The 16,057-nt window shown below is 34.7% G+C and overlaps 1 protein-coding gene across 2 annotated transcripts in view; it reads left to right on the top strand.

Moving 5' to 3' along the window:
* SHANK2 (SH3 and multiple ankyrin repeat domains 2) overlaps positions 1–16,057 on the top strand; it is a 351,046-nt gene that overhangs the window by 51,191 nt on the left and 283,798 nt on the right. For both annotated transcript variants that reach the window (XM_072038992.1, XM_072038993.1), the window contains exons 6-11: positions 874–945; positions 1,523–1,631; positions 1,908–2,059; positions 2,856–3,023; positions 5,136–5,252; positions 9,668–9,745. In XM_072038992.1, the coding sequence (XP_071895093.1) occupies positions 874–945; positions 1,523–1,631; positions 1,908–2,059; positions 2,856–3,023; positions 5,136–5,252; positions 9,668–9,745 (696 nt within the window). The remainder of the gene's footprint in view (positions 1–873; positions 946–1,522; positions 1,632–1,907; positions 2,060–2,855; positions 3,024–5,135; positions 5,253–9,667; positions 9,746–16,057) is intronic.

Below are 16,057 nucleotides of genomic sequence, written 5' to 3'. Positions count from 1 at the left end.
TTTTATCATTTTGTCATATTTGTTAGTGTTCCATTTCATGAGTGTTAACTCTACAAAATTCTTCTAGCGACAGCTAAAGGTTTGCAATAAATGGGTTAAAAGTGATCTTATTTAAAAGCTGTTATTACAGCCACCTACCATATAGTCTCCTTGCCCAACAAATATGCTGCATTCTTTTTGAAATGTGCGTATTATGATGAAATAATAGGAAATTATAATTATGTAAACATGATTTTGGCTGTAGATCTGTCTACTCTAGCCAACGGGCATCAAACTGCTCACAGTGATTGAGTTTCAGTCAAAAGAGACAATCCTATGAACCTAATTCACAGGACCAGTTCTGTTAAGCATCAGGAAAACTATTCCCATGTGTAAGTGCTGCCTATGCTGTTTAAGGGATTTTTCAGGAATCTTTTTTGTTAATTTAAGTTTCAGAAGTGTTATGGTGCTATTTTGAAATACTTATTTTGTTATTTAACATGCCTTCCCAGGTCTTCTTTCTATCTAAGGCTATAAATGAAATGCACAGATGCCTTTAGGGAGAAAGCTTTTTTCCCTGTAATTCTTGCTTATTTACGTAGATTCTAGAGGCTGATCTTATTTCCCATGTAACTCCACTCATTTCAGTATATTTATACAAGATAGTAGTTTTCCGTACATGAACTGTATGGCCATAATGACACTAAGTTAAGCTGATTATTGGGCTGATTATTGGTGAATATTCAAAATGAAACACTAAGCCTTTATTTTTTTTTAAATTTTCCAAAATCTACATCATCATGGATACTTCCTGGTAAGGTCAGAAATATTCTTGTTATTATTTTTTAAGCAAAAAGGGATATTTTAAATTTTTGTTTGCTTGTTTCCTCTCAGTTTCGATACAAGAAAAGAGTATACAAACAGTTCAATCTTGATGAAAAACAACTGGCCAAGCTTCACACAAAGGTATGCCCAGTTTACTGGGGAAGCGAACAATTGTGTTCTTAGAAAGGTAATGTGTCTGAGAAACTGTAGGAGTTCATTACCACCTGGTCCAATTACCAAACAACAAGTAGTATGTGTTTGTAGTGCCAACAGAGATGTGTGAATTGTGATCTGGGATTTTTGCTTATAGAAAAAATCCCATATTTGACTCTCATGTAGGTGTACAAGTAGTATCGAATGAATCTTATTATGTAAATACAACATGCTTTCAGCATGCTGCAGAAATGCTGATCTATGTCTTTAGACTCATTTGCAGGTCAGAATAATAATGATCACCTTATGTTATCCTAATTTCCTGCTTAAAGAATCTTTCATTCACTTTTTCCTTAAAACTATGAACAACAGAATCCTCTCATTGTGTTTGACTTCTAAACTTTACAAACTGTGTGGTGTATGCTCACAGCATAAAGTTGGGTTCTCCAGGAATGTGAATTTGTTCCATGGTATCAATGGATAAATAGTGACAGAATATTTCACTTTTAGTCAAAAATTTCCTTTTACAATCAGAGGATGATTAATTTGTCACGCTTTGTTTCAGGCTAATTTGAGAAAATTTATGGATCATGTCCACCACCTCTCAGTGGAAAAAATCACAAAAATGTTGGACCGAGGACTGGACCCCAACTATCATGACCTAGAAAGTGGAGGTCAGAACAATAAAAGTAGCAGCATAGCGTAGTACGATGGGGTTGCTCAGCCTAAACTGATTAACAGGTTAAATCTCATGCATTCTTTCTGTTGCGTTCATAACTCTAGGCTAATGGAATCTGTATGGTTTTACTGTCCAAAGAAGGAAATTGATAATTTATGATTTTCTTTAATTAGTACTTTTAACTTCACATTTTTAAAGTTTGTAAAGCAGATGTTCTTTATTTTGTAAACTTGGTCATCTTTTTTCATGTGTATACTATTTTATTCTTCAGAAACACCACTAACTTTGGCAGTTCAGCTTGACAATACAGTAGAAGTGATAAAAGCTCTCAAAAATGGAGGAGCACATTTAGACTTCAGAGCCAAAGATGGAATGACAGCTCTGCACAAAGCAGCCAGAGCCAAGAACCAAGTAACCCTCAAGGTAAATGCTTTTAGTAGCAAATTACACCTTACTTTGTCCAGAAAAATACATAAAGGAAAATGCATTCAGTTAATTACTGTATTGCCCCCAATGGATCTTTTAATACATATTTGTTCCAGTGCTTTCTAGTGGTTTTAAAATCTTAGGATTTGCTTTCAATAAAGGGCCTTTTTACTTGTGATTTTTGGGTAGTGATGAAATTCAACTTCATTCACTGATAGATTGGGAAATAGCTGCTTGAGGAAATAGGAATAGTATTATTGCTGCTTATCTCTGAAAGTAAATGCCAATGATACAGATTACACATTGTATCTTAACATAGTCTTTTCTGTTTTCTTTCATATTTTAACAGGTATTCTTAAATCACTTTGATATGCTAGATTAAATCTTATGTTTATGGCATTGCTTATTGCCTTTTGACAGATATTGAAATTGCATGACATTTTTGATAAAGCATCCTGTAACTGAAGAGGTAAATGTGTTTCAAAGGCAATGCAACATTTTCAGTGTGCCAGTTCTGAAATTGAAGGAAAGATGGAAATAGGACATTGTCACTCACCCTTTCCTTGCTGTCCCTGTAGGCACCTTGAGGTCCTTATTCTTCTGGGGTCATTCCTTCCTCAGCTTACTCTGTGTTGCAGCTTGTTTACAAGTTTCAGCTTGTAAATAAGTGAGCAACAAATACACATTATGGCAAATATCAACCTTGTAATTATTTTAGAAAAAGGTAGAAAAGTCTCTTTTCACTTACAAGTCCCTCCAAATGATAGTTTTAACAGGTTGTGGTTGCTTTCAGACTCTTTTAGAGCTTGGAGCATCTCCTAACTACAAAGACAGCTGTGGCCTGACACCTCTGTACCACACTGCTGTGGTGGGAGGGGATCCTTACTGCTGTGAACTGCTACTTCATGAACACGCTACAGTTAGCTGCAAAGATGAAAATGGATGGCAAGAAATTCATCAGGTAGATAAGAATACTTTTTGGTTAGAGTTCAAATAGTACCAGGAGATGTGCACCATGTATGTTTTATGATTAAACAGTGTTTTGAATGCCATTTGTATATGTTTAGTCCTTGTACATACAAGTATGGAGTTATTTCCTTCTTCTGTTTGCATATTGCTTTGCATCCTGCTATGGTCAGTTAGAAGTGTAAGCTGCCCCAATAGAGTATTTTTTAACTTTTTAGTCCTATGGTTACTGTGGATTTTGCTGCAGAAATTGCTACTGCAGCTGGGTGCTAATCATATTTAGCCAATGGAATCTTGGAAGTTTGAAGTTTAGCATCCTTTTAGTGGCAATTTATTAAAAAAATAAAAAATAATAATAAAAAAGAGGCTATCTCAATCTTTTTGTTACTTGCTAAATGTTAATTTCCCTGGTAATACTTCTTGTGTGTTTGTCAGATATACTTTCTTCTTTCTTGGAAATACCAGTCTCTCTCCATTGACCATGATGGGGAGCCCTGACAAATGGTCTGAATGGTCTGGACAGCTTTCCTAGCATGTATACCTAGGGGAAATATATATCCCTTGTGTAAATTGTCTTCCAGAGCCTCCCAATAAGCTGAATAAAGCATTGCTGTCAGATTGCCAGAGGAAGAGAAGGTTAAACCCAACTGTAGCAAGGAAAAAAAAGTGGGGGAAAGGCCTGGTTTTAGTTCAGCTTATTGTAGGAAGAATAGAAAGTTGAACACCTGCACATTCATATCTAGCTGTTGATTGACTTTTAGAAATTGGACTGAAATGATCATTTATGTCTCATTGTACATTTGCTCTATTCAAACCCCCATTCAGAAACACAGCTATGGTTTGATTCTGTTTCTCCAATTTGCTTATTTTCAGATGCTTTGTTTCTATTGCCTTAAAATATTCCTGTTCTACCATCAGCTGCCATGATGTTTCCATTAGTTTTTGCATATAACTTGTAAATGAATAAATTAATAATCACCGTTTTTCTGTGTTTTGTTTTGTTTTTCTGTCTCTTGCAATTTAAATTTAGAGAAAGAAAAGATGTAGTGGTTAGGGTACTAGTCTGGGATTTGGGAAATCCAGTTCAATCCCAGATGTGTCACATTTAATTTGTGCATTGAGCAGTACACTAACACTTCTGATCCAAATTGCAAGGTGAGGTGATATAATTCCCACTGAAGTCAGTAGTAATTAGGTACTTAAGACAGGGTGAATGGCTTTGTATATCTGTATCTTTCAGTTTAAATTCCATATTATTATAGGAATAGGAATCCAGATATTATAGGAGTGATACTGATCTGAGATGATGTCAAGGTAAAAGTATTATGAACTGGGGAGATGCTCAGTTGGTGTGCTACAGAGAAGAAAGGAGTAAAGTAATTGAGACTTATGAATTGAAAGAATGTGATTTTTCTCAAACTTATTTGCAAATCAGGAAAATTTCAAATTTCAGCAGAGTTTCATTCTGTTTATTTACAACTGTTCAGGGTTTAACATTCTATCTGTGTGAGTGAAAGTAACATTTGAAGATTTTCCTTCTTTTGGATCACTGCCTCGTGTACACCGTACATCTGGTGACATCATATAATTTGAAAATTATTATTTCAATTCTTTTGACCAGATTTCCCTAAACTGTGTTCACACCTTAAAATCAAGCTTTGGAAATCTGATCATCTTTAGTGCCATCTAGTGGACAACTTTCCAAAGATTTTCCAGGACAAAAAACTTTCTGTCAACTGTTAAACATGATTAACTGGCTAGGAATATTAGTTCTGTTTATATATTCTGCCTAAGAATATATTAGAAAAATATCAATCTTTGTATTTTCTTAATAATTTACGTTGCTGTTTGCCAAGTACTTAAGCATATGCTTAAATTTTTGCACAGACTTGCTGTGCCTGAAGTGCACGCATCTGAGTTCATAGACAGATATGCAGATCTGGTTGGTAGGCTTCCCGTTCAGTCCAGGGGTGGTTTTAAAAATTAGGTCTAAATTAAAGTAATATATTCTTTGATTAAATAATAAAAAAAAATATGTTTGCATGGAATGCTTGCCTGATACAGCCAGATTGTATAATAACAGAGATATTAATGTATCTCTTCATAGGCTTGCCGGTATGGACATGTCCAACATCTGGAGCACCTTCTCTTCTATGGCGCAGACATGTGTGCGCAGAACGCATCAGGAAATACGGCGCTGCACATCTGTGCCCTTTACAACCAAGTGAGTGGGCACACACATTCTCCACTTTTAAACATTGGTCCTAGAAATTAGAAGGGACATAATTAAACACAACTTTATTAGTATTTTATTCACTGATTACAAATAAGGCTGCTCATTGTTGGTAGCCTATTCATTGGAAAAGAAAACAACACAATGTATGACTGGACTGTTTTTTAGTGTTGTATCTATATATTTGTTTCCTGGTAATAACTTATTGCTGTTTTGCTAAAATTTAAGTTAGAATTAAATAAGAAACACTTGGAAAATACTGTAGAAATATATATGTAGATTATACAAAAGATGTCTAATGTTCTGCTATTTACAACTTGTGTAGCCATTTACAAATAACAGAACCATTTTGATTTGATAGCATGTAATATTCTCTCTGCAGAGATGGTAGGGAGGGAATAAGTTTTACAACTATGTTAAAACACAGCACGTTTAATGTTACATTGGATTAGGAAAATACAAGTCATGAGATGTGACTGTAACTAGTGAAACATCTGTTAAAGCATCTGCTTCTTAATTAATTACAATCTCAGCTTTTTCAAAAGTCTTCTCAAAGCAGATTCTTCAAGTATTGAAGACTTGACTGTTTTAAAAATAGAATTTGGGGAATAATTTGACAGTTGACTTGTTGTGCGTGCCATAATTGATTTCAAATCAAAAAGAGTCCAGTCATACAAAATTTCCCTGTTAATGCTCTTTATTGTTTGAAGTATGCAACATATCTGTGTGTAAGCGTCTCTGCGGATTGCTTGTTGCTCCCTGTCTGCTGGTGGTCTTCAACAGGTTAAGTTCCTAGAACAACTGGGTTAAGCTTAGCAATGTGTTTTTTTTTTTTTTTTTTTTTTTTTTTCTTCTGTAGGCATACAAATTCCTAGAGGATTTTGCAGAGGATTGAAATTCACTTTTTTCTCAACAAAAATTTTGCATTTATGCTTCCTATCAGGAATTAGACACAAGTAACTACAGGCATTTTCACAATTAAGTGAATATTTAAAAAATATTTTTTCAAACTTCATTTATTTCACTTTTTATTAGTAAAAATTTTGAAGTTTGGACCATATATAAACATAAAAATGCCAGTTAATCTCTCTTTAAAAAACAAAACAAAACAAAAAAAAAACACGTTATATTGCAATGTTTTCATGGCTATTGTTATTTACAAGATCACACACTTGTAGCAAATGTTATGCTGTATGATATGGAAATTAGAATAATCCTGTTGAATGACAGTATTTTTCATGTAAAGGTGTGTTCTCCTCCTGATGTTTATAGAAAGAAATATTCTGTGGAAGATTCAGAGAATCTCATTGAAATTTCATCTACAGATCATTAATGTTTTTGTAGTCATTAAATTGGGCTTTTTGACTGGAAGTTTTACAGCTTGTGGCGACAGTGTCCTGATTTTGTTTTCCTTAATCAGGAATAATGTAAAAGTTTTTCTTTTATGCTGTCAACCATAACCCATGTTGATTTTTTCAACTTAATTGAAAGTTGTTATTAGCTAATGTGGAAGAAACTGTGTTTACCTTTTTGAGAAGAGGATGGGAAGGATGGCAAGATCCTTTTTGCCTCTTGATTCCTGTAGATGGAGTCATTACCCATTGGATTTTTCTCTTCCAGCTTTCCCCAGGGAATGTTCTCAGGATTTGTTTTCTTAAGTACCAGCTAAGTGCTGATCAAATGACTTCTTGTTTTTTTATTTTTTATTTTTTTAAATTATCATTATCACTATTATTATTATTTGGTGGCCATCCAGTAGATCAATGAAGTGTAGACAGGTCTTATACTCTGCTTTTTCCGAATAAAAACGCAGGGATGTAGAGTGCCTTCTTTCAGTCTGAGGACTGGATTCTATGTGGAAACTGTTGTAGTATTAACTCAGGTAATTAGAACTCAAACACCAAATTTAATCTTATCTGCTGACAAACCCAGAGATCTCTGAAAAATGCTTTTTCAGTCTTACGATGTCTAAAAGGCTACTGCATATTCAATTCATATATGATATAATGAATGAACAATGCTAAGCTCTCAATATCAGAAGTTATTAGTTTGTCCAAATTGCAAACAGAAGTTGTGGCATTGGTAGGAAGCACCTCATAAACAATGAACTCTTAAATATAATATGGAATTTCCCTTGAATTAAGGGGAAAGAAAAAAAAAAAAAGATAATCCAAAGCATTTTTGGTTCTGGCTTTTCTGCTTATTCTCCTTGGTTTGTTCCCCTTAACACCGGACGTAGGAGAAGGAGACAAAAGGAAGAAAGACTTCAAAGCCAGAAATGCTTTTGTTTGTTTAAGAAGAAGAAACAAAGAAAGAAACTCTGTACTTCATCCAAAACAAGATTTTATTTTTTTTATGTCAAACAACTCTGTCCACTTTTGACAAAACTTTACTTATCAAAACCATTTAAGAAATAAATCAATTTACATTTTTTTTGTTACATTGTATATAACTTAGTTGAAGATTGTGAAGAATGTAAAAAATACATTATTCCTGGGGGAATAGTGGTCACTGTGGGAATATAATATAGTGTGTATGCCTAGCATCATTTAGCAGTCAGTCTGAAACAAATTCTTGGGAAAGTAACCTGGAAAAGATTATTTGTATATTTATTTATTCATTTAAACCTGGAGGTCATCCTCTAGATTGCAGCACATTTACTTCTTTTGCATATCTAATGTAGAAGTCAGAAAAATTAGAAAACTGACATTTTATGCATTGGTCTTTTTCTGTGTTTAGAGATACAGTGAACTCACCTAATGTTCAGATTTTGGTACAAGCAAATGAGACTATATTATATATTTTTACAAAATACTGTCTGAGAGATGATTACTAATATAGATGATAGATGATTACTAATATCCTATCTTGAGATAGGATTCATTTTATTGTTTCAGTCTGTTATGCAAAATAGGAAGTGTGGGAGCAAAAAGAAACAAAAGAACATCTTTTTGGAGTAATGAACCTTAGTGAAAGGGTAGGATACCTCTGCCCCAGATGTATTTAGGACAATCTTGTGATGGAGGAGATCGAGAATCTGCTGTGATAAATTAGAAAACATGAGGAAAATTATTTTCAGTCATACTTACTACATGTTTGCTTATGACACAAAACCTAATAAGTAAGCTCAATTTCTGTCACTAAAACAGCTAAACTATAATACTCTTTTATCTGGCTGCAAATTCACTGTTAGAAATGAAAGGTAGCACTTTGAAATATTTCATTTGGTAGAACTCCATAACATAACATGGCAAAAAATCTGAAAAGCACAATAAAATTAGTAGAAATGTTCATGATCAGAAAACAAAAACAAACTGGTTTGCATAATATCCTAAGATGAACACTGAAGATGACATATAGGAAATAGAGTGTATATATATATATATATATGTATATATATGTGTGTGTGTATATATATATATGTATATATATATGTGTGTGAATATATATATATATATATATATATATATATATATGGATTGCCAAAAAGTCTAGAATTCTGAAAAGTGTTCCAGAACCACAGAGGATTTCTGACAGGTCGCTCATACTTCAGAACAGTGTAGACTAAGGATACTCTGTGTAAATCCAAAACAGTTGTTCTTAGAGGATTTCATTTGCAGATTTCCTCAGTTCAGAAGGTCTTGAGGCATACATTTCTCCTTTCCTTAAAAGAAGTTTATTGGGTTTGCACTGTAACCGTTAGTATTTGGGGGGGAAAAGAGAATAGGTTAGATTGGTCAGTACAGTTCCAGGTACACAAAACAACAACAAAATACATTAAATGTTTAGCATTGAGGATGAACAAGAAAATAAAATCAAAAAACTTAAACCAACCAACCAAAAAAAAACAAAAACAAAACAACTGAAAGCAAAGAAACAAAACAAATCAAACAAAGAAACAAACCAATAAACTGAGCAAGTTCACACAACTGGTAAAACTGCTTTATATAATTTTTAGCAGTAGGGGAGGATATCATTAATCACAAGTACTGTTTACTGTACCTTGAACAGTGTACTATTTTCCCTACAAAATAGGCAAAAAACATATGGGAGTCAAATTTCACTTTGAACTAATGCATTTACTGCAAATTCTTGTTTTTTTGTTAAATATGGAATTTCCACAGTACAATTTATTAAAAATTTAATAAGATGTTTACATCTCACGTTCCTTTACTTTTTTTTTTAACACTTGTAAGTAGTTTCAACTCTAACACATCGCAAAGCACCTAAAGCCCTGTCATGCATTTAAATACTACTTTATAACTTATTTTCTCAGACTAATACATATATTTTTTGACTATTGCTGTTCTTATTTAAGAAAATATATTCAAAGCAGCAAAACATCTCATAGCCTCAACATCTCTTTAGGACCGTTATTAAGAAGTTTACCCTTTTACCGTTTTCAGGAGAGTTGTGCCAGAGTGCTGCTCTTCCGGGGAGCAAATAAGGAGATTAAGAATTACAACAGCCAGTCTCCGTTTCAGGTAAGGAAAAAAAAAGAAAAAAATAAAAATAAAAAAAAGCCTTCCTCCTGCCCCTCAACAATATTTACAAAAAACAAACAAACAAACAAAAAAAAAACTCTTATTTTTCTGTACTATGTGAACTAGGTTTTGTTGATTCTTCCTTCGTTGGGTGTGATGCCAAAAAACTGGGAAATGTTTGAAGGACAGGGTTGGATTAAGTGCAGTGCAGTCAGTGATAAAGGTTGAAGTTGTCTTCTCTTTCACCACAAGGAAAGTCTTTTCTTGGATTAGTCAAAATTCACTAGATGTTTTTTCAGCATTTGCTCATATTACTTTAAGTGAGCTTAATTAAAAATCCAGATGGAAGAAAGTTGTCCAAAAGGGTTGCCAGGTATGTCTGACAACCTTGAGCCCTCATTTCTGAAGCAGTCCTAATTAGTCTGGATTTCAGTGAAACATTCGTAATACAAACTGGCATGTGAGAAAGAGGAATGAAAGTTGCAATGTTTTAAGAAAAAGAAAATTTTTTTTTTTTTCAAGTTACAGAAAATAGTGCTTCTAGAAGAGTGATTACACAGTGTTACTAAAAGGAACTGTCCTGTCATGAAACATGAGGGGAACGTTTCCCCAAAACAAATACTCTTTTAACAAAAAAATCCTGATTTACCTTTGCATCTTTCCAATTACATTCTGCTCCCTAACTGGAGCATAGAATTCAAAAAACAAATGAAAAACAAACCTCAAACAAGCAAACCCACAAAATAAAACACCTTTTCTCTTTTGCTTTGACAAATAAAAGTGATCGAATACTTGCTATGTCCATGTAGGTCTTGGAGTTGGCTTCTCAGAGTTTATGCCTGGAAAATGCCTCTGTCTCTTAACAAAACTCTGCCAAATATTTCTGTATCAGTTTAATTAGCTCTGTACTTTGAAGGTTTTCTGGACATAGGTTGTGTCTCCTGAGCTTAAGAGTTCCACCTGCAAATCCTAGCCAGATCATTGTTTTCTTTGGAGACCATTTTCCCAAGATTAGGGAAACACTGTATTAATAATTTAATTTTAGGGACCATTTTTAGATTTTCAGACTGCTAATAATCTGCCATCTAAATATGCACTAAGCACAAATTCACTAAGTACTAGATAATACTTAATCATTGCACCTTTGAATTAGGGAGTGATTTAACTGGGTGATTAAGAATTGGAAAAGAGAAATCCTAAATTTTTGGAGGGGTGGGTTGCAGTGTCATCTCTCTACCTTGAGAAATCAGATTTTATTCCTCTGTAGATTTGAGATTCACTATTGCCTTTTTTTTTAGGGTTTTATGTGGGGAGGGTAAATGGAAGGCAGAATAATTTCCATTGGTTTTCCTCTTATACTGACTGCTGCAACATTTTTACTGTTCCTCCTAAATTAAAAAAAAAAAACACAGGGAAAAAGGCAGAAAAAAGTCTTTGTAAAAGCTAGCGCTGCTGGTTATAGGGCTTCAAGTAGTGAAAGGTGACTAGCCAAAACCAAATAATGTCAGAACAGCAAGCAAGCACAGTGACAAGAAGAAATAATTTCAAGAGAACAGTCTAGCTGTGGAAGTGTGCTTACCGACCAGTGAAGTATTCCCTGTCCCTATGGAATAAAATGCTTCTATTTGTTATCATTTATTAAATGTTAACACTTCTGACATTTGGGCTTTTGACTGGTCCTCTAACCCTAGTCCGGACAGAAGGACTGACAATTAGTTTGATTTTTTTCTGTCCTTTCTACAACCATGTGCTTAAAAAAAAAGGAAATTGCTTTGCATCTTTTTACTCAATGGTGTCTTGCTTTTAGGTGTAGGAAATGTAAGAAAAGGTGTAGTTTTTCCAAATGCAGTGAGTAGAGAAAACCCCAGTGGCAGCATTGCAATTAGAATTAATTCTTTGCCATCTGTCTGCTGCTGACCCAGTCGATCAGACACCACAAGTGGAGCTGTTATAAAATTATGCAGAATCCCCTTGAGTTAATAGGATTTTGCATACTAAAATTGTTTACTCATGTAATCAGTAGCAAGGAACATTGAAGCATCTCATATGTACATAATGAGAATGCTTGTAGCTGCATGATCTATTCCTTTGAGTAACCTCCATTATGTTATTTCCCCAGAAATCTAAAAGGATCATTCCTTTGAATTGCTACTTACAAAATTGATTGTATGAAAACTGGGCTTTTCTTTAAATAAACAGTATCCATATATGGAGAATTTTTTATACTGCTTTCAAGGCAGGCCAAAGCTTTTAATTATTATTATTTTGATGAAAATGGGGAGCATATTTTGACTTTGCATCTTGCATTAGTGGCCAGTGAATATATTTTAATTTTACTACACATAAAAAAGGAGGGGGTGGTTTGGGGGGGTGGGGTGGGGAGGAGAGTGTTCGCTTATTTCCAAATCAAGTCCTTATGAAAATAAGCACAAATTTACAGGATCATAAAAAAGGGAGACTCTTCTGAGCTGAATTCTGTGCCATTTAATTTAGGTATCCCATACTGTGTTCTGGGTGGGCATTTATGCCTGGGATATGTCTGTCTTTTTTACTTTTTCAGTGTCTGGCAGAATTAGTATTAGAATGGCATTGTCAAGTGTCAAAGCCATGCAAAAGCTTGTATATGCTTCCCAATTAAATGCATAACATTCTATTAGCCACTTTTGAAGAAACGGGTTTCGTCCAGACTGATTAATGGGATCTCTTAAGTTAGTAGTCAACGTTGAGTACAGCTGATATCACCCCCACCTGAAAGTCTGTCTGTGGCTGTCAACTGTAACAGATTTTGCTGATAGGATGTACTACACAATAACAGAATATGGGATAGCAGAGATTTTTCTGTATTTTTCTTCTTTTTTATTTGTTTCTCTTTCCCCCTAATAAGTATTAACACGTCTGTGAACTATTCTGTCATCCCTGTTGTAAGTTCTGCTGTTGCCTCCACGGCCATTCCTACCTTTTGACAGGGCTTGCCAAAACATGATTGCCATCAACATACAGTAGATCGAGTTACAGTTCACATAAACTGTCTAATGACGTGATAAACTATAACTGCCATTCCATTTATAAGCTACCTTTAAACTTTCCAGTGGTTTTAGCTTTTTATTTATTTATTTATTATAGTTGTTGTTCTTTTCATGTTAGTATTTCTGTTATTACTAAAAACATAGACAGAAGCTTAGTTCTTGGTCTTGTGGTAGCTGCAAAGGGATGGAATGGAAAATTGACAAAATGTTCTTTCAGAAAATCTGCGATATCCTACCAACATCCATAACTTCTTGGTTTTCCATGCAGTTTGAGTTCATAGATTAATGTAAAATAATTTCTACCTATCTGGAAACTATTAATCCAGTAACTCAGAATCACCAGTTTTGCAGTGTTTACAAGCCATTGATATTGTACTGTGCGAGTTCAAGTGAACATATACCTTGTTTATCATGTTTTTTCTGTTAGTGACCAGAAGCTTTGTATGAATAATTCATATATTTTCATATGGGCTGTAAAGCACTTCCAAGCCTAGAGTGAACAGAGGTAATAATTAGTGTTTTTCAAGCATATATGTTCAAATATGCAGAAGAACTATTCAGAGGTTGCATTTAGTGACACCCAGGGTCGTACCTGAGGATGATTTCTCTCTCAGATGTACTCTGTTATTGACCATTGCTGTCCCAAATCAACATGGTCTGTTACTGAGCTAGTATATAGACAGCAGGAGGAACAGCCTTCTTCTAGTGCCATGGCAGGTAGGATTGTTCCTTTCAGTATGTTGGCTGTACATCTATTTCAGTTGCTCATATTTTTGCCAGATTTGAATCATTTGAAATGAAAATTTCCATGCCTTATATCTGAGGCTGCATTGTTCAGAAAAACAAAATGATTCAGCTGTTTCAGAGGATGGGTGAGGGAAAACATGTGTTGTTTTGCTCATACTGAAAACTCTGTTGACCCACCTCTCCTCGCCCCATCTCTCCTGTTGTGTTATGTTGTTTTGTTTTGTTTTCTTTAATTGCCCTGCATGCTGTCAGTGATCTCCATGTTAATAATACAACAGTGTAAAATGGTTTGCAGTCTGACTCAAATACAGGGGCTCCAGAACTAGACTGTGTATTTGGAAGCTGGCTAGGGGAATACAGACAGGCAGAATTGGGCATGGGTAAGCAAACAAGGAACTTGAGAGCTTGACCTTGCAGATGGGTGGAAAAGTGCAAGACTGCCTGAGACCAAGGCTGGGAGTCAGTGAAAGAGAGAACAGAGTAAGAGCAAAATAGATAAGGGTCTTTGGGAGATTTTTCTTCATCAAGGGCAGAAGAGAAAGAAAATCAGATCACGGGAAACTGGGACTGACTGTATGAAACTGAGCCTGAGCTGGGAAGATGGGGAGGATGGGGATGTCACAAAGTGGAAAGGCATGCAGTGCTCCCAGCCCTGCTAAGGGTCGGAAAAAAATCACCTTTTTTATCCAGCATATTGCTGTAATGGCTTCCCAAAGTGCAGTTTTGATTTAGTTTATCATTTTGAAATTTTTTAGTTATCTTTTTTTGATGGAATTTATAGATAAAGAAGATAATAGGAGAGATTCCCAGGTATTTTTTGTCTCTGACACTTCTGAAAGGGTGAAACTCTAAAGCAAATTTTACAACTGAAAATCTCTGTCTAGTGCCTCAAAAAAGCTTCTTAGAAATATAAAGAAATATTTTCTCTCTTGATGTTAAAATACATAACTGTTGTGTTAGTAGAATATAGCAATTGGATAAGGACATCTTTTTTCTGCTAAGTATTTCTTTTCATCCTAATTCCTGTCCTAAAACACCCTTGCAAACAATGCATTATTGAATATTATGTGTTATTGGCAAAAAAGATATCTCTGCTTATGATACATTCTGGTATTAGTCAGACTTTAAGCTTTTGTCCTGATTTCAGTCAAATCTTTGAATTTTTTCTTACTCGTTTTGGTTGTTTTATTTATTTATTTTTCGTGTTTGACCACTGCTTATGTTGATCAGTGACATTCTGGTTTGCAGTACAGAAATAACAGGTAAAAGATTCTGTCATGGAAGAGTACGCATTCTAATTTACACTTACTTGTTATTTGTAATATTTAAATATTGATGGAAAAGGTTTAAGGACTGACATGGTTAAAAAAAATAAAGCATTTAACATTTTTAAGTCTACAGAAGTGACCATACAAGAAAAAAAAATGTTTTTTTTTTTTTCCTTTGAAAATAAATGTGTATGTATAGATGTGTGCATACACACATTATTTTCATAAGAGGAGATTATTAAATAAAAAAAAAAAAAAAAAGAGGCCTCATGGTGATATACTGAGATGCAAACAATGATTAGTTATGACATGTTTTCTCATCACTTACCTTGAAGAGCTATTTATAGAGGAACACATGTTCTCATTTGAGAAAAAGGCTTTTTGGGAATCCCATACATCACCTCCAGCATATTTATGCCTTTGTTGTGCTGATATGGTATCTGTTAGAGTATTAGGGGAAATGTTGCCAAATGAAAGTATTCCCGAGAATAGCCGGGATACAAGTTGTTCTTCCAAGCAACACTTCCAAGAGAAAAGTGTCCAATGGCAAGTTAGAGGTGACCTCAAGTGCCAGTAGGTTTCCTGCTATTGTCAATTTTGAAGCATTGACAAGCTGTTAGGCAGACACTTCTTAGCAGCACACAAAGTACAATTACCAAGGATCAATTTTTGGTTCATTATACAGTTGGTGACAACAAAGAGGTATGTGATACTGCGGCTGGGAACTTGGGGCAGCTATGATGCTTCTGCCCCCTACTTCTGAAGATACTGCAGCTACTTTTGAAAACTGGGACACAAAGAAACTAAAATATGTGATTATCTTTTATTGAGAAAGACAAAATATTGCCACACTTGGAGATGCTAAAAATACCACAGAATGTGTCTTTTTGGGACGGGGAAAAAAAAAGTTGGTTGTTGCTGCATAGTTATGTGGCTGCAGACTTCTGGAGGAGTGTCTGTGATTTGTATTGTGCTCTGTGTAAAGGATCCCAGACCTCTTATCTTCCCCTTTGAGCTTTCTCTCCCCACTCAGATAGTCCAGCTGAAATGCCTCAGGTGTCCTCCCTCACAGCAGTATTTCACTGGGAAACAGCATGTCCCTGAGGTAGCTAGGAGCTGATCTATTTTTTTTTCTGTTTTTTTTTTTTTTTTTTTTTTTTTTTTTTCCTACCAAGTGGATAAACTTCAAAAAGCTGAGAAGCAGCTGAAACTAGGTTATAAAAAGGAAATAAAGCAAATGAAATTGTAAGGGTCACTACCTGTTGTTGCTC

The sequence above is a fragment of the Anas platyrhynchos genome, chromosome 5 (assembly GCF_047663525.1).
Source record: "Anas platyrhynchos isolate ZD024472 breed Pekin duck chromosome 5, IASCAAS_PekinDuck_T2T, whole genome shotgun sequence".
NCBI classification, from domain to species: domain Eukaryota; kingdom Metazoa; phylum Chordata; class Aves; order Anseriformes; family Anatidae; genus Anas; species Anas platyrhynchos.
This window is presented reverse-complemented; position numbering and strand designations above follow the sequence as displayed.